Source organism: Triturus cristatus, chromosome 7, assembly GCF_964204655.1.
Source record: "Triturus cristatus chromosome 7, aTriCri1.1, whole genome shotgun sequence".
Classification (NCBI taxonomy): domain Eukaryota; kingdom Metazoa; phylum Chordata; class Amphibia; order Caudata; family Salamandridae; genus Triturus; species Triturus cristatus.
In genome coordinates this window covers 662,449,857-662,474,076 of record NC_140590.1, presented here as the reverse complement: position 1 = coordinate 662,474,076, position 24,220 = coordinate 662,449,857, and the positions used below count along the sequence as shown (strand labels likewise).

Here is a 24,220-nt window from a genome sequence, read left to right as displayed (position 1 = left end):
TCGTCGCCTCGCGTAAAGTGCATCTCGCATCATCGAAGAAGTGTTTCGCAACGCCGAAGAAGCGTGTCGCCATCGCAGCCATCGTAGCTGACGCATTGCATCGCATCAAGAAAAGAGATTTGCATCGAGGAAGAAGTGTGTCGCCATCGCAGCCATCGTAGTTGTCGCATTTCACCGCATCAAGAAAAGCGCCTCGCATCCACAGAGAAGCGTGCCGCCGTTGGACCTGCTGTCGTCGCATCACGTAAAGGGGTGTCGCCGCTGCAACAGCGCATCGAGCGGAAGCGTCTCACAACGTCAGAGAAGAGTGTCGCCACCAAGGCCGCTGTCGTTGCATCGCGTAAAGGGATGTCGCCGCTGTAGCTGACGCATCGAGTCAAGTCTTCTCGCAACATCGGAGAAGCGTGCCGCATCTGGAAGATCTTCACGTCTTAATTTCTTTGCACCAAAATCTTCTTCGCATCAACATCGTTGCAACACTTTCATTGCCCTGCTTGTCGCATCTAAAGGTACATTGACTTAAAGTGTCGCATTTAAGAACTTAAGAGAACTAAGCTAAATTCTACCATCTAAAGTAACAGTATTGTGTATTTTTGTCGTTTATGGTCTTGTGGTAAATCTATATAAAGAATACTTATTTTTTATATAAAACCTGTGTGGTGTCCATCTGTAGTGTTGTCACTTGATTGCTGTATGTGTCCACAAATGCTTTAAACACTGCCTCTGAGATAAGCCTGTCTGCTCATGCCAAGCTACCAAGGGGGTGAGCAGGGGTTGTTTTAGGAGTGTACCCCCTTACCCTGACTAGAGGCGAGGGTCCCTATTTGTCACAAGTGCATACTTGTGCCAACTAGAGACCCCCAAGTCTAACAGTGAGCCTACTCACTTTAGCACTGGTTAGCAGGGGTAACGAGCTCAGAATCTTAAGGCCAACAAAACGAGATCAGAAAATATGGAGGGGCAAGGCAAAGGTTTGTCACGACTTGTAATGTTCTTACCCGTTCTGGCGTGTTGGAGAGGGTCTCAACTTCGGCTCCTGAGGGTTCTGGTCTGTCTGAGGTAAGGGCGACCCTTTCTGGTAGCCACAGTGCTGCTGACAGCGATAAGCCAGAACAGACTGTGCCTTCCAAAAGGAGTCTCAAGAGGAAAAAGCCCAGTAGGGAAAAACCTCTGTTGAAGGTGGAGACTCCAGGAACGGAAAGGAAGGAAGAACCTATGAGTAAACACCAGCTAGGAGTGGAGAATAGAAGGCAAGAATTCCAAATAGCAGTGAAAGGTTTAAAGGAATCAAAACTGGAACAGGAAGTGCCAACCAGAAACAAAAGTGCACCGACTGGAAGCAAAAAAACACCAAGCTGGAGCAAAGGTCACCAACAGGAGCAAAGACACACTAGCAGGAGCAAGGAGCGTTGCAATGCAAGGTAATGAAGGATTCAACCCCTTAGATACCCATAGGCAGGAAGAGCTATAACAGGAAGTGATGTAACAGGAAATGAACACTTGCCATCTTGGATAGGGAAAAGGAAATGTAAGGAATAGGAAAGGTCACCATCTTTGAAAGGGTAAAACAAAGAACCTTTCCAAGGCCCTCAGGAAAACAGGACTGAGTACTCACGGTAAGAAGAAGTAACAAGATGTCACCAGGAGAATATCCTGGAAACCGCAGTGAAATGTGCAAAACAATGTGCAAAACAAAAGGTGCGTGAAAATTTGTCATATAGAAGTACTGGATGCCGCAGGTCCAAAATTGGAGCTGCGGTGTTCCTACTGTTTATTAATGAGCATTAATGGGCTGCCGCGTGGTGCTGCCGCATGCCCGAACGGATAAGCGATGCGGAGGGTAACCATGATGCTGAAACAGCGGGCAGCCGCGCAGTGCCGCGATGCACCAGAGAATAAGGAGGCACCGCGGGGGGTGTCGCAGGCTGCACCGTGTCTCATGATGATGAAGTGGGCAGAGCCACAGGCTGAGTCGCTGCCCATAGAGCAACATGGTTTGGGGGAAGACCACTAAAGCTGAAAGGTCTTACATGTGTTCCCCCAGCTGAAAGTGGGAAAAGTTACCCTACATCTTGGGTTATCTCATCACGAAGGCCGAAGAACCTGGATAGACCATCATCATTGGCATGGTCCGACCCAGGATGGCTTTTCAGAGTAGACTCCATTCCGTGCAGGGACATGGACCACCTCAATAGCTTGGGATTGTCGCCCCTCATTTTCAAGAACCATCTGAGGAGCCTGAGGTCTGTCTAAACCTGGAATTGAGTCCCGAGCAGGTATGGTCTTCCCTTCTTCAGTGCCTCCCTTTCAATAACACTCCACCTCTGTTTCTGGGGACGTAACCTCCTGCTAATGAGGGCTACAGGTTGGCCTGTGCCCTCCTCATTTAACTGTGCTAAGACAGCCCCTATGCAATGCCCTGAAGTGTCTGTCTGAACAATAAATTACTTAGAGAAGTCAGGAGTCTCCTTGAGGGTGTTAAATGCTTTCTGAGCGGATTCTGTCCAGATCAATTTTTTTGGGCTCCTTACTTGAAGTCAGCTCTGTTTGAGGGGCAACAATGGTACCATGTGCCTTAACAAACCAGGAAGACCCTCACTTTAGTCTGTATTTTAGGGGGTTGCCAGGCCAAAGAATCTTTGCCTGTAAGGGCTGCATCTTGTGTCCGCCCATGTGGCCTGGATATGCCACAGAACCCGGCCCTCTCTGGCACTTACCGGCATTGATAGTCAAACCCACCTGCTGCAAGGCCTGAAGCACCTCCTGGATGTAGTATAGGTGTTCCTCTCATCTGGGGTTCAATACACCAATGTCGTCTAAGTAGGCGACAGAGATGGCCTCCTTTCCATCTAGGACCCTGTTGACCAACCTCCTGAAGGTGGCAGGGGCATTCCTTACGCCAAAGAGCATCACACTAAACTGGAAGTGGCCATCTGGGGTTGATAATGCAGACCTAGCCTTTTTCCCTCTCAGTCAGAGCAATCTGCCAGTACCCTGATGTAAGATGAAAAGTATGTGGAAACTTGGCAGCGCCCAGCCTGTCTACGAGCTTATCAGCTTGGGTATGGAGTGTGTGCCAGTCTTAATGATGGAATTGAGTCCATGATAGTCCACATAGAACCTGGAATGGTGCCTGGTGTGGAAGCCTTGGGTACCAGCACCACAGAGCTGGACTATGGACTGTTGGAGCATCTTGGACACCTCCTCTTTGAGGCAGGCCCTCAGCTTATCCAACAGCCTGTAAATGTTATTTTTGACAGGCGATTTGTCTCCAGTGTCTATTTAGTGGGTCCACAAATGTATAAGCCTTGGGGTGGGGGAGAACACAGAGGAAATCTGCCCCAACAACTGGGGACATTCACTCTGCTTCTCTGCGTTCAGAGTAGGAAAGAGGTTAAGACCCTCTACTGACCCATCATGCTCATGGTTAGACAGGAGGTCCGGGAGAGGTTCACTCTCCTCTTCCACCCCTTCATCTGTCACCAACAGCATGTTGACTTCAGAAATCTCAAAGTGGGGTTTGAGATGGTTTATGTGAAGCACCCTTAAACCTTAAGGAGTTCCTAGGGGTCTTGAGATCCACCAGGTAGGTGAATTTCCCCTTCCGCTCTTTTACCTTATATGGGCCTGTCCAGCAGCCCTGTAGAGCTCCTTAACCCGTTCTTCTGGACAAGTTGAAGCTATTCCAGAGATTCAGGACTTCCTGACGGGCCGCAAGGTTGTCCTTTGCCTTTTTCCAGGAGCGATGCATCTGGTTGTAGAGAGTCAGCATGCAGTGGACTATATCCTAAGGGAGATTCCTAGGAGCTTCCTCCCACCCATGCCTTACAAGGCAGAGAGGTCCCCTAACAGGTGTACACAGAGGAGTTTAAATGGGCTTAAACTCAACCTCCTTCTGTGGCATCTCTCTGTAGTCAAATAATAGGCATGGTAGGAGGATTTCCCACTTAAGCATGCATTTAAGGGTCTTGTTGAATTTCCCCACAAGCCCATTGTTTTGGAGATGATAGGGTCCTTCTTCCTGGCAGAGTATTCAACAGGTTCACAAGCATACTAAAGAGTTGGTGTCTGAGGTTCAAAATGTATACCTGGTGCCTTCTTTGAAGTGGGAGAAACTTCTAGAGGAAGGTTTCCTGTCTTCGATGCCCTGGCTCCAGACTAACTACAGGTGGTATGCAATCGTGTGTGAGGGCACGACACAGCCTATTCAGGTGTAAGTGGTGCTGTACCTAACTCCATCCTCTTATCCTGCCAGTGATAGCCCATCCAGGCACACCTAAGCTCTCTTTTGCGTGTGGCTTGAGGGGAGGAATACACAAAACCAACTGCCAACTACACCCAGTTATGTGACCCAGAGACGGGCTGCAGGCACTAACTTTCGTAAAGTGGCATTTTCAAAATGTAATTCAAAATCCAACTTTACCATAAAAACGTTTTTTCATTGCATTTTCAAAAACACTATGGGCCTTATTATCACTTTGGCGGTGTAGCAGCGAGCTGCCACTCCAGCTCCCCACTACCACTCCTTCAAAGCCATAGTGCAACCGCCTTTCAATTCCAACAGGAATCCAGGTATGGTGATTCTGCGACAGCTGGCCCATGGCCGTGCAGTGTGAGCCTTAGCAAGGCACCGCAAAGAGGATCACAATTGCACATTACTGCAGGGCATAGACTGTCAAGTCCATGCCCTGCAGGAACTGGGGGCACATGCAGACAGGGGGCACACCATGAGCCCCCCTGCATGTACCCCTTGGTGCAGAGGCTCCGGGGGCCCTGTAGGGCCCTCCTTTGTTTCCTCACACCGCACTTTTCATGGTGGGCTCACCTCCACGAAAACTGTGGCGTGAGGAAAATCCTTATATACTTTATAGTAATATACTGTCAGCATAATAGGGTCCACAGACTGCTGCAAGACCACCGGGGATCGCGGATCCCTGGCAGCAGCAGTGGTCCCATGGCGGTCCGACTGCACAAATTGTTACAAGGCAGTCGGACCACTGGTGAGGTGGCATCAGAACCACCACTGTGGGTTTGGGGTCCATCGGACAGACAAACTAAAAATAAGGCCCTAAATATGAACTGTTGGCATTTGGAAGTTACAGCTTATTAAATATAATAAGGCAACTCAAATGTTATCTTATGGGAGAAGCAGGCATGAAAAACAAATGTAAAGGTTTTCACTGCCAGTACGTGTAAAACTTAAAATTACATGTCCTATGTTTTATATACATTGCACCATGTCCTGTGGCTGTTTAGGGCCTACACTAGTGGTGACTTATATCTATTAAACAGGCAGGTTTGAGCCTGGCAAAAGTGTAATTTTGCCAGGTCAACATGGCAGTTTAAAACTGCACACACCGGTTACCATGGCAATCCTGAGACATTTTTAATGGGCTACTTCAGTGGGTGGCACAATCAGTGCTGCAGGCCCACTAGTAGCATTTTAATAGACAGGCCTTGGGCACACATAGCACCACTTTTCTAGGGACTTTAAAGAAATTAAATAGTCCAATTGGTAATAAGCCAATGTTATCATGGTTTAACGAGTAGGCACAGGCACTTTAGTACTCGTTAGCAGTGGTAAAGTGCACAGAGTCCTAAGGCCAACAAAAACGAGATCAGAAAAATATGGAAGAGCAAGGCAAAAGGTTTGGAGGAGGACCACCCTAAGGCTGGCTGGTCTACCAGTGTTGGATAATAGGAGTTTTTTTTTTCATAGTTCTAAAATGAACCCTTTCGAATAACATTAGGATATTGAAAGACTGGGGAAAAACATAGGGGCAGATTTACAAGCCACTTGCGCCACTTTTGCGCCATTGTTCCCATGTTAAGTTTGATGCAAAAGTGTCGCAAGGGGCTTGTAAATCTGACCCCCTAAATTTTGTTCTACCCTATACCTTGCAATTTACATGCAGGTCTTTGATAACAGTTCCTAACTCACTGTGCTACATAATTATAACTTATGAACTGCAAGTAACAAAAGGATCTCACTGACAAAAGCAGTAACCCAATGCTTTATCTACATAAAATAAAATTTTGTGATATGCATAGTACACATGCTTTGCAGCAGGCATATTATCCGTCTGCGCTACTCTATGATGAGTCACTAGATAAACTCCAATCTCTCTCCAGCAGGAACATTATTCACCAGAGTTATCTTGAGATGTTTATTGTTGCCTGGAAATTGTTGGACACAAGGAACTATACAGCAGCTGCTTTTAAACCCATAAGATATTTCATAACAAAGTGCCCCCTCATAGCTCAGCGCCCGATGTGGTGACACAGGCTGCACTGCCCTACAGACAGCCCTGATTTAACCTTAATTGTAGCCGTCACCCATTCATATATTGAAAAATCCAGTTGAATATGTAATAAACGGGAATCACTAAGGCTCTCAGTAGTTTACTGAATTTTGATGCGAGGAATCTGGGGGGAATGAAACCTCTGACTATGTGCATTATCCCTACGCCAACATCAGACAGATACAATATTTGTTCCCTGAAATAAGGAACAACTATTAGCTCCAATGTATTTTTTCACAATTATAGGGACATATCTGCTGACATTTTCTGCATGCTTCGAGCTGGGGAATAACATCAACAGGAGGGCAGGTGGGGGCCGGTGGGTTGGGGAATCGGAGGCCAGGCAGTCAGGGAATCAGGACAGGGTTGAGCTGGCGCAGGAGGAGCATTCTCTGTTCCCCCGTGGAGCTGCAGGGGTCAGGCAGAGCCGGACTGTGCTCCTCTCTCAGCCCCTCTATCACTTTCTCGGGCAGCATACACAAATGAAATCGGGTGCAGTGTCTCTAGATCAAGAATAATCAGGTCTGGATACATCAGACTGCTTGGAATGGCTCAGGGCGTTCCCCCTCCCTGGAAATTACCCTCCATGTGGACTATTTCCAGTCGTAATGAGGGCCTAAGTGGTGGATTAGTGGCTAAATAAGGGCATTTGCTAATTTATCCCTGAGAAATCAACTGTAGCAGCTGCATGTTACTACTCTCTGTTTTTATTAAATCTGGGAGACCACAGTGTACTGTTCTTCACATGGATTCTTTGTGTGCTAAAGGAGGGATTCATACTTGTTATTTGATGTTACTTCATAAGGTAAAGTATAAGAAATAATATCTATGCCGCTTAGTTAATATAACAAGCTTTGGAAACTGATCTGCTTGGTATATGAGATGTTCCCTCCAAATACCTGTTTGTAGTCACACTATTTAGGCACCAATCTATTCAGCAAATGTTTGGGACAGGGATGTATGACGTTACAACGCATACTTTTACAACGCATGCACTTACAACACAATTTTTACAACGCAACATCCACTACAACGCATTCCATTACATCGCATGACACTACAACGCATTTTTTAAAACTACCTTTACAACGCATTCCATTACATCGCATACTACCTTTACAACGCATACCATTACAACGCATTATATTACATTGCATTTAAGGTAAGTGTTGGATAGTATAGGGGTAAAAATTACTATTCTCACTCCAGGGGGTGCAACAGTAGGGTAAGTGTTGGATAGTATAGGGGTAAAAATAACTATTCTAACTCCAGGGGGTGCAACAGTAGGGTAAGTGTTGGATAGTGTAGGGGTAAAAATTACTATTCTAACTCCAGGGGGTGCAACAGTAGGGTAAGTGTTGGATAGTGTAGGGGTAAAAATTACTATTCTAACTCCAGGGGGTGCAACAGTAGGGTAAGTGTTGGATAGTATAGGGGTAAAAATTACTATTCTAACTCCAGGGGGTGCAACAGTAGGGTAAGTGTTGGATAGTGTAGGGGTAAAAATTACTATTCTAACTCCAGGGGGTGCAACAGTAGGGTAAGTGTTGGATAGTATAGGGGTAAAAATTACTATACTAACTCCAGGGGGTGCAACAGTAGGGTAAGTGTTGGATAGTGTAGGGGTAAAAATTACTATTCTAACTCCAGGGGGTGCAACAGTAGGGTAAGTGTTGGATAGTATAAGGGTAAAAATTACTATTCTAACTCCAGGGAGTGCAACAGTAGGGTAAGTGTTGGATAGTGTAGGGGTAAAATTTACTATTCTAACTCCAGGGGGTGCAACAGTAGGGTAAGTGTTGGATAGTGTAGGGGTAAAATTTACTATTCTAACTCCAGGGGGTGCATACTCACCTTAAATGCAATGTAATATTATGCGTTGTAATGGTATGCGTTGTAAAGGTAGTATGCGATGTAATGGAATGCGTTGTAAAGGTAGTTTTTAAAAATGCGTTGTAGTGTCATGCGATGTAATGGAATGCGTTGTAGTGGATGTTGCGTTGTAAAAAATGCGTTATAAGTGTAGTGCGTTGTAAAAGTTGCGTTGTAAAGGTTGTTCCCCTTGGGACAGTGTTCTGTGAAGGCAAAAATACTGATTTGGACCAATTTCTCTTGCACCCAGGAATGAAAGGGGATGATGCAATTGTCATATCAAGGTATACACTGGGGTTATACTTACTAATAGTTCTCGCAAAGCAGCACAGTAAGACAATTTGCTACTCTGCCTTGCATTGTATTTTTCTAAACCACTCAAAGCCATGCAAATCAATTGTGTGTAGCTCAGTAAATACTAAAATGGATTTTGTGTGGGAATGCACCACAGAACTGATGCAACCCTGGCACAAAGTCATAGTAAATCTTGGCCTGTGTTTTGGAGATCATCCACAGTCATACCTTTCATATGTCTGGTAAAAGTGTAGGGAGTCCCAGATGGGTCTATCTTTTACTTCTTCTTAGTGGCAGCGTCATATAGCATCTCAAAATTTTATTGATGTTAATGTTAATAACGGAAGCATTTCTTTTTTCTCAAGCGAACTGTTGAAAATGCTTCAGCGACAAGTCAGTGTGTGTCAGCAAACTGGAGCCTTGCTCTACAAGAATCTGCTGATTAAATGGAGGAACAAAACACAATGTTTACAGGCAAGTGTGACCACTCGTCTTGTTCTGCACTCATGAGAGTGACCTTCCTTATATTTGTAAAAAGTGTAATATTACGCTATTGAAACGGTTAAGAGGTGTAATATATGTTTCCATTTTTTAACAGAAGCCTCTGTGTTCAACCACATCAAAATGTATGTGGGTTTGAATAAGTATTTCAATAGATAAATGTTTTTGAGCATATAGATGGATGGATGTTTTGGGGCATTAGTGGAAACTTGTTTATTTGATGTTTCTGGTCGGACGTTAGTGCTGTAGCAGGGATGCTTGTATCTCAGTCTTCGAGTGCAATTGTTACATAACATATTGCCATTGGTAGTATGGATCTTTATTCATCAACATAGAGAATTGAAAAGGAGCCATCGTATGCATCAAATGCCTTGATCATTAAAGTCCATTTGGGGCTCACAGTTTAGACTATGCATTATTCCCTCTCCAATCTTCAAAGCTGATCTCGCCATTTCCTTATACAACAATGGAAACATTCTTATTCAATCATCGGATCAAAACCGAGAACAGTGTGACAAATTGTTTATGAGGATTAAAAATTCACTGGCTAACAATTCCTTTGCTACAAGATCAAGTTCTAACAACTACAATGAAACCACAATGCATTGCTACCAATGCTACCTCCTACACACCATCTTCAACTCCTACCAGAGATCAAGTGGACCTTATGCAGTCACAATGGGGAATCCTCTGGGGTTGAACCAAGGCTGCATATAGCTTTAAAGTATACCTATACCCCAACTCATTAAACCTCCTTGATCCCTCTAAATATATGGCAGTGAAACACCCCGCTATAGTTTGCAATAACGACAATCTAGGGAACTTGAGGGCTACTACCCTGTCCCTTTCTAATACAAACTCGCCCATAGGTAAATCCCTCTCCTGCAACACACCCACCAACCCACGAGTCTCATCGGACTTACAATCTGTCACTCAGTGAAGGTATCAATTTGACACCTCTTACTACCAATCTCTCACTCCTCACCTCAAATACACCACCCTTGATCCAGCAATTGCATGTCAACTCCCCCAATACCTTACTCCTTTCTTATGGGGAATAATCTCTTCCTCCTTCCTCTCTCCCTTCAGATGGATCTCATTCTCAGGATACCACCATACCTCCCATGCACACGATAAACCCTCCCTACAGCGGGGATAAGCTGGCTGATATCAAGAATGATCTTAAAATACTTGAAGAGAGCCCCCAGATCTTATTACACTTATTTTCTAAAATGGAGAAGTTTGGGGATTTCAGTACGACTTCGGAGATTAATCAACCTAATCTCTCCACAATGCTCAAATACTTCTAAAGGGAAGTCTCGGCCAGCGATAACATAGGGAATCCTCACTGGAACTCTTGACCATATCCTAACAATCATTCCTGACCAAATAGGGTTACTGATCACCTGACTGATGTGGACATTCATTCCCTTTTACTATCCTAAAAATCAGATCATATTGAATCTGCTTCCTCTACATTCAATATACAAACTATTCCCTCCAATTCGTTACGGAACCCAGTGTGAATCTTAGATCTGTGAGCAAGGAAACCTTACTATCTGTCCAAAACCACACACCTCAAAAACCGTTGTGACCAAATCTCACATCAAAACGATGCTCATTAATTGCAGATCAGCTGTAAGACATGCAGCTCATATTGCAAACCTCATACTCTCACAAGAACTACACCTCCTGATCCCAACTGAAACTTGGCTGAAGGACACTTCAACACCAATCCTGGACGTTCTAGTTCCCCCCAACTATGACATAATTAGAATGGAGAGACTTGTTAAAATTGGAGGTGGCATTGCCTGCATCCATCGATCTCGTCTCAGCTTGAGACAGATGCTCTCGGCACCGATGTCCACTTATGAACACCTGGACCTCGAAATCCTGAACAATAACAAGATAATATATACACTACACACTATCTACCACACCCCTGGAGATAATCCTCTGTTCATCGAGCAAATTATGGAGACCATATCAGTGAACGCTGCTCCATTTCACAACCATATCACCCTTGGGGAGTTCAACTTACATTGGAACAACGAAAATGATCCATTAATATGCACGTTCAAGACTTTGTTATTCAATCTGAACCTCACCCAATTTTGCAACAACCCTACATGTGACAAAGATTCCCAACTAGATCTTATCATCGCCAAAGATAACATCATACAACTTGAGGAAAAATCACCTTGCGACTGGTCAGATCACCTCCTAATCTCCTTTTGCATCATGAAAAAAGTATTGATTAGATAAGGACAATCTAAAAAAAAAACAATGATCTTGAGATCTGAGAAACATCAAAGTAAATGATCTTACCATTATGAGCAAAAATCTCAATAATCTTTTTTCACCGCCCCCCAACATGATAAATCTGGATGAACTCACTGATCAATACATTCACTCCATGACCGATATTTTCGATGCACTTGCTCCTCTGCGTCTCAAAAGAATCCCTAGCAAACATTCAAACCTTGGTTCAACAACTCCCTTAATGAGGTACAATGTAAACTTAAGCTTTCTGAAAGATCTTGGAGAAATTTCCCCTCCATAGCTAACCTCTAACAGCTAAGAAAGACAAGAAATGCTTATAACAAACATATACGCAGAACCAAATATGACCACTTTAGACCGTAGCTTGACAAGGCCAAAAACAGACCAAAAAAACTTATTAAAATCATCAAATAACAATCGAACCACCTCTCTAATCAACTTATGACACGTAAATGACATGACACTCAATACTAAGAAGTGAGGAGTTCTCAGCCCACTTCATTGAAAAAACAAGAAAGATCGAATTCGATCTGCAACTCTCCTTACCAGACTTACAGAATAAAGCTCGCTCCACACCTACTTAAGGTACACCTTAGACAAGCTCTCCTCTGGTTGTCTCAGTTGCCTATACTCCAAAAAATGATGCTTCTTGGAATACCTTCAGACTACCGGACGATGCTGAGCTGCTTAACATCATAACTACGTTAAAACCGTCAAATAACTTCAATGATCCTATGCCCACCAAATTTTTTAAAGAGCTTACCTCATCCATTTACCCTCTCTGGCCAAAGATCGTGCATGAATCTCTCATGCAAGGCTTGATTCCAGATTGCCTCAAGATTGAACAAGTCGTCGCCATACCAAAGAAACCTAAGGCAGACTTATCTGATCCTAACAACTTTAAACCAATCTCTAATATCATGACTTTATCCAAAGTACTTGAGAAATACATACATACACAACTCTGTAATCACATTGAACATTTTCAGTTCCTTGACCAATACCAATCTGGCTTCAGATCTGGACACAGTATCGAAACTGCTTTAACACACATTGTGGATGATCCCCTGAACGAACCTTGCCTACTAATACTGCTGGATCTCTCCTCAGAGTTTGACACGGTCAAACACAACAAATGAATTGACCTCCTTGAAACAAAAATGGGGTTATCAGGTCCAGTCTTAAATTGGTTTGCCTTGTTCCTTCAAAGTAGAACTCAAAGAATCAAAGTCAACCACGACATTTCCAACAGCAAGCTTGTCTCCATTGGAGTTCCACAAGGATCCGCACTCTCACCAACTCTTTTCAACCTGTATCTGGAACCTCTCACTGAAATTCTGAAATGGACTAACATACAATATCATATATACGCTAGGCCTGGGCGTAGTTCGCGAAGTAGCACTTCGCGAAGCTACGCAAAGTGAAGTTCGCACTACGCGAGCTACGCGTAGCACTTCGCGAACTGCGTAGTACCTTGTTCGCACTGTGCCAGATGTCGTTTTCAATGATTGCACAGTGCGGACAAGCAACCGGCACTGTGCAATCATTGAAAATGGCATCTTGCACAGTGCGAGCTGTAGTTTTCTGCTGCTCGAGTAGATTTTTACTCGAGCTTCAGCTTTCTCAACGCGAACTGGTAGTTTCTCATCGCGAACGGTCGCGAGCATACGCGACCACTCGCAATGAGAAACCTGACCTCCTCGCATTGGGAATCTCGCCGGGAGGTTTATTTTCCATGCTCGCGATCGCCAACTTGAAGTTGCTGATCGCGAACAAGGAAAAAGTCTCGCCGGGATGTCATTTTGCTTGCTCGCGGTCGCCAACTTGACGTTGAGGACCGCGAGCAAGCAAAAAATGACCGCAGCACTACGCAACACTATGCTACGCGTGTTCGCACTGTGCTACGTGCAGTTCGCGTAGTGCGAAGTAGCGCGAACTTCGCAAACTACGCAAGCGTAGCGTAGTGCTTTGCCCAGCCTTAACCCCTTGCATGCCCGCCCCTTTCCCCGCCCAGTGCCGCGCCTTTCATTAGCGGGCGGAGTTCATGACGAGCTGGACTCGTCATGGGCACAGCGCCACCGCAGCCCATGACGAGTCCAGCTCGTCATGGGCACTGAAGGGGTTAATATACGCAGATAATACTCAAACGTATATGAACATTTCTTCACCGGACAACACCACCGCTCACAACTATGCTGCTTTAAAAACCCAACAGTGTTTATCCCACAACCACCTTTTGATAAATACACTCAAAACTGAATTTCTCTTGCTTGCCTCCCACAACCATACTGCGCTCATTCAGGACTGGCTCAAACAACGAGCAGCCCTCAACCGCACCCCACATGTTTTTAGTTCAACTAGATCTCTTGGCTTAATCCTGGAAAAATTCCTGAATAAACCGTATCATATCAATGTGACAACAAAAGTAGCCAATCACCAACTCTGCACATTAAGGAAAATCAAACCGGTCTTATCGCCCATTAACCTGCAACAAGCTGTCCAATCCATTGTTATCTCCCATTGAGACTATGGAATTACGACCCTGGTTGGGCTGCTCAAAGCTAGATTGGCCTCTTAAATGGACACTTTGAACTCCGCTGCCAGACTCATCATGGCTCAAGAAAGCGTGACCATATCACACCTAATCTAATCCAACTAAACTAGCTTTCCCTCAATGCAAGGATCAGGTATAAGATAGCCTGATTGACGCACAAAGCACTGCATCAGAAAATGCCCACTTACCTGGCAAAAAATCTTGAACTATCGGGTGGGAATCGCGCCCTAGGAAGTTCAAACACTCTACTGCTGAAACCACTACAGTTCAACCTACAACCGCGCCTTTTCCGGCCCTGTTCTGAGAATATTGATTGCTCTACCGCAAGAAATCAGAACAATCCCCTCGACCTCTACATTTAAAAAAGAAGTCAAAGGTCTGCTCCTGAATAGCTACATCCAACAATAGTACTGTAGCCTCACAAACTATTTGAATTGACCTTACAATCCTGTCCTCCCTTATCTAATATGCAGTCTGGATCTTGTTAACTGTTTACATGTCTATTTTGTGTCTCCAATGTGCTTCTGCTGTATATGGGCAGTTATCTATTATGTTTTTCTGCTCTAGCTTAACCAGCCTGCTGCATTGTACAGCGCTCTGATACCCTGCCGGGTCAGGTTTGTGCTTTATAAAACTTTCCAAATAAAAAGTAAAATAAGTAAGTAACACACATGATTAGCCAGCTTAATGGTAATTGTATTCATCAGTATCTACCAAGTAACTACGGGCAACATCAAAAAATAATTCATGCTGAATTTACTAGACTGCATGATATAGAATTGATAAACTTAATCCCAGAATGTTGTATAACTGTGTATGAGAAGATTGTGACTGCATCACACTGTAAATATGCATATGTTATGTTCATATACACATGAAGCTTGCCTTACTTCCATTAAGTGATTTAAAAAAGCGACCTGCAGATTACGTTTTGCTACGTGTACCTTTACTTGCAAATGGACCCTTTTTGAACTTCTTTTAAAGTACATGAAAACAGTGTCCCTATCATAATATGCAATATATTTTTATTTAATCATCCATCATCAGTTAAAAATTGCTCAAACCTGAAGGAACAACCTGTGTACTCATCTTGTTTATCCATTTGAGAGGAACTGCTGCATACAACATGCATGCCACATTAAAGATCTCATACTTGTAGTGTCTGAATAGATATATTTTCTACATTTTCAGATTGTAGTCTAGCCCAAAAAGCATTCTCCCACTATATTCTAAACTCCTTGACAAAAATGTTCCCTTGTCTTAAAGCTTTCAATTCTTCCTTCATCTTTATTTCTTTTGAATGACCCCCTCCTTACTTCCATTCTCTGCATGTCTACTCTCTCTGAGTAGTTTACTCTAAGTCGCAGGCTCATCTTCCTTTCTCTTCATTATTTAATTTCTGATAATTACCTGTACCTCATTTCAGAGATCTCAATCTCCTTTTTCTTTGAAACCATATCCATGCAATCCAAAAATACCTCAGCTCCTCTGGCCTATCTATTCATCCCATTAACCATTTGCAAGAACTGCCTTTGCCCCAACTAATGATGATAATCAATCAGTGGGTTAGTAAAGCGTGACTACTCACCCGCAATATAGGGAGTTCCAGGTCTTCCTCCAGCAGTAGTCCTGCAGATTCATGGGATGGTGGCCAGGGCCTGATGAGCGAAGCAGAGATGTCTAGTTGGAGTCTGGAAGGAGAGGCAGTGATATATGTGGGGCTGGCGTTGTGGAGGGCATTGTAGGCTTGTGTGAGGTGTTTGTAGGTGATCCTTTTGATGACCAGGAGCCAGTGGAGGTTCTCATGTGGCCGGTGATGTGCGCTGCGGTGGGGGATGTTCAGAATGAGTTTGGCGGAGGCATTTTTGATGTTTTGCAGCTTCTTTTGGAGTTTTTGCGTGGTGCTTGATTAGAGTGTGTTGCCGTAGTTGAGTCTGCTGCTTCAACTGCTATTAACCTAATCTACCATAGAGAAACAGGAGCAAAAGCATAACATTATTTCCTTGAGAAGACCAGGCTAATTCCACTAGTCAACAATATTCAATAACCAACGGGCTAACCACTAACCTTGGGTTTCAAGGTATGGTGTTCAAGGCTGGACTGGTTGTACCACACATCAGGTGATTCCCCAGGAAGCATGAAGGGTGGGGGCCTCTTTTATTACTTGGGGGCCTGTCTTTGTAGCAGTGCTGCGGTCTTAAAAGCACTGCAGAGTTCCTTGTATATGCAACAGTTTTCAGGCAATAATAAAGGTGCCAAGATAACTCTGGTGTTTAATGTACCTGCTGGAGAGAGATAGTATTTTTTTCTAGTGGCATTTTTGACTCATGGTAGGTAGCACAGAGGATTAATATGCCTGCTGCGAAGAGTGTGAACTATGTAGATTACAGAACAGTATTTTATGTGCAAAGGTCAGTAGGTTACTGCTTTTGTCACAGATATCCTTTTGTTACTGTGCAGTTCATAAGTTACAACCTAATCGAGGTTAGAAAGTTATGTTTTTTTCACAGTCTTTCATTATTCTAATTTTGCCCAAATGTGTTTGTGTCAGTAGAAATAAATTCTTATTAGTAAAGTCGAACCCTAACCACGGTGTTTTGCTCTAAATCCTGAGTTTGTGCTTCTGGAGACCAAGGACTTTCAAAAAATGTCTACCAGTATTGATGACGTGAATCTTACATCTTGTAATCCCCTTTGTCTTATGTAACATTTTTTATACACTGTTTTACACACATATGATTCGTTGTCTCTGTAGGTGTGTGTTATGTAAAATGCTCTGACTCCCTACACTGGTATAAGAGGTGCTATAAAACAAATTAAATACATGTGAAGCAGGGGATATAGAGAGATGAGAAGCACAGTTGGAGGTTGATAGTGAGTGAATCATTTCAGAGCCCAAGTAAAGATTGCCGTATCATGTTGCACTGTAAGGTCATCATTTACTATGCTTTCAAAACGAATACAATTGAATATATCATGAAACATTTGTTGCAGAACTCACTATTTTTCCCCAGATTTTCTTGGTGGGAAAATAACCACAAGCCCCCTTACAGTGATCAGGCTCACACACTGCGCTTGCTCGCTATGCACCGTATGGGGGCTTCCTTAGCAAAATGTGTCAGGGCTTCTTCGGTTCCCAGTCCAGCCCTGAGTGTATTACTCACCGTAAAGAACTTCAGCCTCTCATCTGGGGTAGCAAGCACAATATACATAAACTTACAATAAAATACTGCAAACTGTCCCAAGTTAGCTCCCAGGCACATAGGCTACTGAAATTCAATTCCCAACTTTTATTCAAATTAATTGAAATGGGCTTAGGATATGTGTTTAATGAATGCTGACTTTCACTATTTGTGGGCAGGCACCAGTGGCAGTAGGCAATGCCATGAAAAAGTATATATATATATATATATATCCAGACTAACAGGAACCCATTCGAAAGGAGGCCACAAGAAATAAAATATACTCCATTTATTTGGTTTGGCAGCTTGCAAGCAGGTTCACAGTCCAAGCACACAGCAAACAGTTGAGACGCTAAACGCGTTTCGGGAGTGATCCCTTCGTCAGCAGCGTCATCTCATGAAGCGGGAAAGCGCCATGTTAGCATACACCTGATAGTTATACCTCTGCCGATAGGCGTGGCCATCACGCTGGCCTTGTGGGGCATGTAGTGCATGCATCGTATTCCACAGTGGGTGCGCTTCCCCAAATCATAGTTCAAAGAAATAAATCCCAAGTGGGTTGGTGTGTGGCTAAGGCGGATGCCTGCCCCGCTTTATAGCTGCCAAACGAAGCGTCACTGATGCCCCCCTGTAGGGCATCCGATCTTTCTTTCCTCACGCTGAATCCGTCAGGCATCAGCAAGGATCCGCAGCCGCGGTGGGCCTCCTTTCACGACCGGGCAGGCCGTCAAATATATCCAGACTAACAGGAACCCATTCGAAAGGAGGCCACAAGAAATAAAATATACTCCATTTATTTGGTTTGGCAGCTTGCAAGCAGGTTCACAGTCCAAGCACACAGCAAACAGTTGAGACGCTAAACGCGTTTCGGGAGTGATCCCTTCGTCAGCAGCGTCATCTCATGAAGCGGGAAAGCGCCATGTTAGCATACACCTGATAGTTATACCTCTGCCGATAGGCGTGGCCATCACGCTGGCCTTGTGGGGCATGTAGTGCATGCATCGTATTCCACAGTGGGTGCGCTTCCCCAAATCATAGTTCAAAGAAATAAATCCCAAGTGGGTTGGTGTGTGGCTAAGGCGGATGCCTGCCCCGCTTTATAGCTGCCAAACGAAGCGTCACTGATGCCCCCCTGTAGGGCATCCGATCTTTCTTTCCTCACGCTGAATCCGTCAGGCATCAGCAAGGATCCGCAGCCGCGGTGGGCCTCCTTTCACGACCGGGCAGGCCGTCAAATATATCCAGACTAACAGGAACCCATTCGAAAGGAGGCCACAAGAAATAAAATATACTCCATTTATTTGGTTTGGCAGCTTGCAAGCAGGTTCACAGTCCAAGCACACAGCAAACAGTTGAGACGCTAAACGCGTTTCGGGAGTGATCCCTTCGTCAGCAGCGTCATCTCATGAAGCGGGAAAGCGCCATGTTAGCATACACCTGATAGTTATACCTCTGCCGATAGGCGTGGCCATCACGCTGGCCTTGTGGGGCATGTAGTGCATGCATCGTATTCCACAGTGGGTGCGCTTCCCCAAATCATAGTTCAAAGAAATAAATCCCAAGTGGGTTGGTGTGTGGCTAAGGCGGATGCCTGCCCCGCTTTATAGCTGCCAAACGAAGCGTCACTGATGCCCCCCTGTAGGGCATCCGATCTTTCTTTCCTCATGCTGAATCCGTCAGGCATCAGCAAGGATCCGCAGCCGCGGTGGGCCTCCTTTCACGACCGGGCAGGCCGTCAAATATATCCAGACTAACAGGAACCCATTCGAAAGGAGGCCACAAGAAATAAAATATACTCCATTTATTTGGTTTGGCAGCTTGCAAGCAGGTTCACAGTCCAAGCACACAGCAAACAGTTGAGACGCTAAACGCGTTTCGGGAGTGATCCCTTCGTCAGCAGCGTCATCTCATGAAGCGGGAAAGCGCCATGTTAGCATACACCTGATAGTTATACCTCTGCCGATAGGCGTGGCCATCACGCTGGCCTTGTGGGGCATGTAGTGCATGCATCGTATTCCACAGTGGGTGCGCTTCCCCAAATCATAGTTCAAAGAAATAAATCCCAAGTGGGTTGGTGTGTGGCTAAGGCGGATGCCTGCCCCGCTTTATAGCTGCCAAACGAAGCGTCACTGATGCCCCCCTGTAGGGCATCCGATCTTTCCAGGGGGGCATCAGTGACGCTTCGTTTGGCAGCTATAAAGCGGGGCAGGCATCCGCCTTAGCCACACACCAACCCACTTGGGATTTATTTCTTTGAACTATGATTTGGGGAAGCGCACCCACTGTGGAATACGATGCATGCACTACATGCCCCACAAGGCCAGCGTGATGGCCACGCCTATCGGCAGAGGTATAACTATCAGGTGTATGCTAACATGGCGCTTTCCCGCTTCATGAGATGACGCTGCTGACGAAGGGATCACTCCCGAAACGTGTTTAGCGTCTCAACTGTTTGCTGTGTGCTTGGACTGTGAACCTGCTTGCAAGCTGCCAAACCAAATAAATGGAGTATATTTTATTTCTTGTGGCCTCCTTTCGAATGGGTTCCTGTTAGTCTGGATATATTTGACGGCCTGCCCGGTCGTGAAAGGAGGCCCACCGCGGCTGCGGATCCTTGCTGATGCCTGACGGATTCAGCGTGAGGAAAGAAAGATCGGATGCCCTACAGGGGGGCATCAGTGACGCTTCGTTTGGCAGCTATAAAGCGGGGCAGGCATCCGCCTTAGCCACACACCAACCCACTTGGGATTTATTTCTTTGAACTATGATTTGGGGAAGCGCACCCACTGTGGAATACGATGCATGCACTACATGCCCCACAAGGCCAGCGTGATGGCCACGCCTATCGGCAGAGGTATAACTATCAGGTGTATGCTAACATGGCGCTTTCCCGCTTCATGAGATGACGCTGCTGACGAAGGGATCACTCCCGAAACGCGTTTAGCGTCTCAACTGTTTGCTGTGTGCTTGGACTGTGAACCTGCTTGCAAGCTGCCAAACCAAATAAATGGAGTATATTTTATTTCTTGTGGCCTCCTTTCGAATGGGTTCCTGTTAGTCTGGATATATTTGACGGCCTGCCCGGTCGTGAAAGGAGGCCCACCGCGGCTGCGGATCCTTGCTGATGCCTGACGGATTCAGCGTGAGGAAAGAAAGATCGGATGCCCTACAGGGGGGCATCAGTGACGCTTCGTTTGGCAGCTATAAAGCGGGGCAGGCATCCGCCTTAGCCACACACCAACCCACTTGGGATTTATTTCTTTGAACTATGATTTGGGGAAGCGCACCCACTGTGGAATACGATGCATGCACTACATGCCCCACAAGGCCAGCGTGATGGCCACGCCTATCGGCAGAGGTATAACTATCAGGTGTATGCTAACATGGCGCTTTCCCGCTTCATGAGATGACGCTGCTGACGAAGGGATCACTCCCGAAACGCGTTTAGCGTCTCAACTGTTTGCTGTGTGCTTGGACTGTGAACCTGCTTGCAAGCTGCCAAACCAAATAAATGGAGTATATTTTATTTCTTGTGGCCTCCTTTCGAATGGGTTCCTGTTAGTCTGGATATATTTGACGGCCTGCCCGGTCGTGAAAGGAGGCCCACCGCGGCTGCGGATCCTTGCTGATGCCTGACGGATTCAGCGTGAGGAAAGAAAGATCGGATGCCCTACAGGGGGGCATCAGTGACGCTTCGTTTGGCAGCTATAAAGCGGGGCAGGCATCCGCCTTAGCCACACACCAACCCACTTGGGATTTATTTCTTTGAACTATGATTTGGGGAAGCGCACCCACTGTGGAATACGATGCATGCACTACATGCCCCACAAGGCCAGCGTGATGGCCACGCCTATCGGCAGAGGTATAACTATCAGGTGTATGCTAACATGGCGCTTTCCCGCTTCATGAGATGACGCTGCTGACGAAGGGATCACTCCCGAAACGCGTTTAGCGTCTCAACTGTTTGCTGTGTGCTTGGACTGTGAACCTGCTTGCAAGCTGCCAAACCAAATAAATGGAGTATATTTTATTTCTTGTGGCCTCCTTTCGAATGGGTTCCTGTTAGTCTGGATATATATATATATATATATATATATATATATATATATATATACATATATATATATATATATATATATATATATATACATATATATATTATATATTATCTACTGGCAGTCGCCAGTAGATAGTTATAGTTAGGACCTATTTTCCATAGGAAATCTGCAACATTCTATTGGGAATAACTGTGGCGCCAGTTCACGAATATTCGTGAAATTTTCCAAACTTTTGGCCAGCTCTGCTCCGCTCCTACCCTAAACGTTTCGTGGTGATTCGTCAAGCGGGGGCCGAGAAAAAAGGGGGGTCACAAAACACGTTTTCCCCATGCAATTTCCCATAGGATCTGTTGTCGCAGCTACAGCCCGAACCGCTGAACGGAATGACACCAAATTTGGCAAAGAGGTAGTCCTCAGTTCAGACTCGTGCCTTTTGCATATATGGTGTGAATCCGTTTAGTAGTTCCTGAGAAAATTAGAGTTAAAAGTACATAAATATCTATGGCCGGGGATGATCCGCGGACCCTACCCGCACCGTGTGCGCACCCTCCCCGAACCCAGCGCGCACCCTCCCGATCGCGTGCTGAATGCTAATTGGCTGTCGAGTGTCTGTCTACATTCGAAACCAGGAACTGTTGGCGGCCATTTTCTGCCTCAGTAGAAGCGAGGCTGAAGAAGCAAGGGGAATAAGTGTGTAAAACATATAAAGGGGGCAGAGTGGAAATACTCTGACCCTCTAGAGCTGCTTAGGGGGTCCTAGAAGGACCCCCTGGGGCCCCCTTTTAAAAAAAAAAAAAATGGCGAAATGCGCGCACAGTGCGCGCATCCTATCGCGTTGGGTGCATGGATTCTCTCGCGTTGGGTGCGCGGATCCACGGAATTTTTTTTTTTAAAAAGACAAGAAATCATTGGTTGTATGACTACTTTCTACACTGAAAGGTAGGGTGTATATTTCTGTTTTTTAAAGGTATGATTCTTATTGGTTGACAAAAACAGATTGTAAGGAACATTATATATGATAAGCTGATATGTTGAAAAGTGAAGCACACTTCCTGTCTTGTTTAGCAACATTGTGTGCTGAACTTGTGACCTGTGTGCTCAGTGCAGTGTACCATGGCCTGTTTCTATGGTAACAGGTAGAAGGCAGATTGGGGGAAGGGTTGAAATATATTTCATTTGGAAAGGGTTGAAATGTTTAACCAATAGAAATGTGTGTTTGCTTTTGAGTTTATGTGTGAAGGATTGTGATTTGATGTTTACATGTATATGTGTGGAAAATGAAAGGGAAACTTTTCCATTCATTGTTTTTGCTGAGAGGTGCACAGTGCAGAGATTCTGTAAAAGAAAATATGGCGAGTGACTGATATACTTCTTAATCTACAAAACAACTTGAAAGGTGAGTTACTTAATTGTGAGGGGATGTATGTAGACTATTTAGATTTTAATCAGGCTAATGTATTTCTCCTGCTAAAGTGTAGGGAGTACTTTTTTTCTCTACAATCTTATTGACAGTGTGTGTGCATGTAGAAACCATTCTGTGATAAGCATTTGTGTTTTTCATGTGTTTGCAGACAGATAACTGTGCTGTTTTTATATTTTGGTAGAATTAGAAACCAGTCATTGTTTATGAATTTGTGAAATGAGTTATGTTATGTTTCTATACTAAAATGTAGTACTTCTTCTAGATGAAGAAATGTGTTTTGGTATAGTGCAAGGGATAGTGTTGTTTGTCTAGAATCACACAATGAATATGTGTGCATTTGGGAACCACTGTGGGAGAAGCATTTGGTAACATCGTGTATTTGCTGACAGATAACTGTTTTTAAACCTGTCATGTTGTCAAGTTTTAGTAGCATTAGAAGCCAGTCTTTGCTTATGCATTGATAAACTAAGTCATGCTTTGAGACTAATGTGCTGTACTTTAATATGTAGATTGTGTGTAGTCTCCTTACCCCTTGCACAGTAGTGAATGAGTTTTGGTAAGCTGCTAGGGATAATGTTGCTTGTCTAGAATCACACTGTGAGTCTGTGTGCATTTGGGAACCACTGTGAGAGAAGTATGTGGTAATATCGTGTATTTGCTGACAGATAACTGTTTTAAAACCTGTCTTGTTGTCAAGTTTTAGTAGCATTAGAAGGCAGTTTTTGCTTATGCTTTGATTAAATGAGTCAGGCTTTGACACAAAGTGCAGTCCTGTAATATGTAGATTGTGTGCAGTTTCCTTACTACTTGCACTGTAGTGAATGAGTTTTGGTAAACTCCTAGGGATAGTGGTGCTTGTCTAGAATCACACTTTGAGTTAGTGTGTATTTGGGAACCACTGTGAGAGAAGCATTTGGTAACATTGTGTATTTTCTGACAGATAACTTTTTTTAAAGCTGTCATGTTGTCAAGTTTTAGTAGAATTAGAAGCCAGTTTTTGATTATGCTTTTATTAAATGAGTCAGGCTTTGACAGAAAAGTGCAGTCCTGAAATATGTAGATTGTGTGCAGTTCCCTTATCAGTTCCACAGTAGTGAATTATTTTTGGTAAAGTCCTAGGTATAGTGGTTGTTGTCTAGAATCACACTGTGAGTCTGTGTGCATTTGGGAACCACTGTGAGAGAAGCATTTGGTAACATCTTGTATTTTTTAGCAGATAACTCTTTTAAAACCTGTCATGTTGTCAAGTTTTAGTAGCATTAGAAGCCAGTCTTTGCTTATGCGTTGATTAAATGAGTCATGCTTTGACACTAATGTGCTGTACTTAAATATGTAGATTGTGTGCAGTACCATTACCTCTTCTAGACTAGTGAATGAGTTTTGGTAAACTGCTAGGGATAGTGTTGCTTGTCTAAAATCACACTGTGAGTCTGTGTACATTTGGGTAAGGATTGTGAGAGAAGCATTTGGTAACGTAGTGTATTTGATGACAGATAACTGTTTTTAAATCGGTCACGTTGTCAAGTTTTAGTAGCTTTAGAAGCTATTCTTTGCTTATGCATTGATAAAATTAGTCAGGGTTTGACACTAAAGTGCAGTACCATGTACTATTCTCTTCACTGTGCCAGAACTGAACATTTAAAAGTTTTACTCAGGCACTAACCTAGCAGTAGTCTGATGATTTAGTCAGTTTCCAAGTACTCATGTTGTGAACCATACATTACCACATAGATTGTTTCAAATGTCTATGC

At 44.4% G+C, this 24,220-nt stretch overlaps 1 protein-coding gene across 3 annotated transcripts in view; it reads left to right on the top strand.

Moving 5' to 3' along the window:
* LOC146810314 (ATP-binding cassette sub-family A member 10-like) overlaps window positions 1–24,220 on the top strand; it is a 1,546,030-nt gene that overhangs the window by 23,633 nt on the left and 1,498,177 nt on the right. For all 3 annotated transcript variants that reach the window (XM_085617307.1, XM_085617308.1, XM_085617306.1), the window contains exon 2: window positions 8,834–8,942. In XM_085617307.1, coding sequence (XP_085473433.1) covers window positions 8,847–8,942 — 96 coding nt within the window. In that variant the 5' untranslated portion in view covers window positions 8,834–8,846. The remainder of the gene's footprint in view (window positions 1–8,833; window positions 8,943–24,220) is intronic.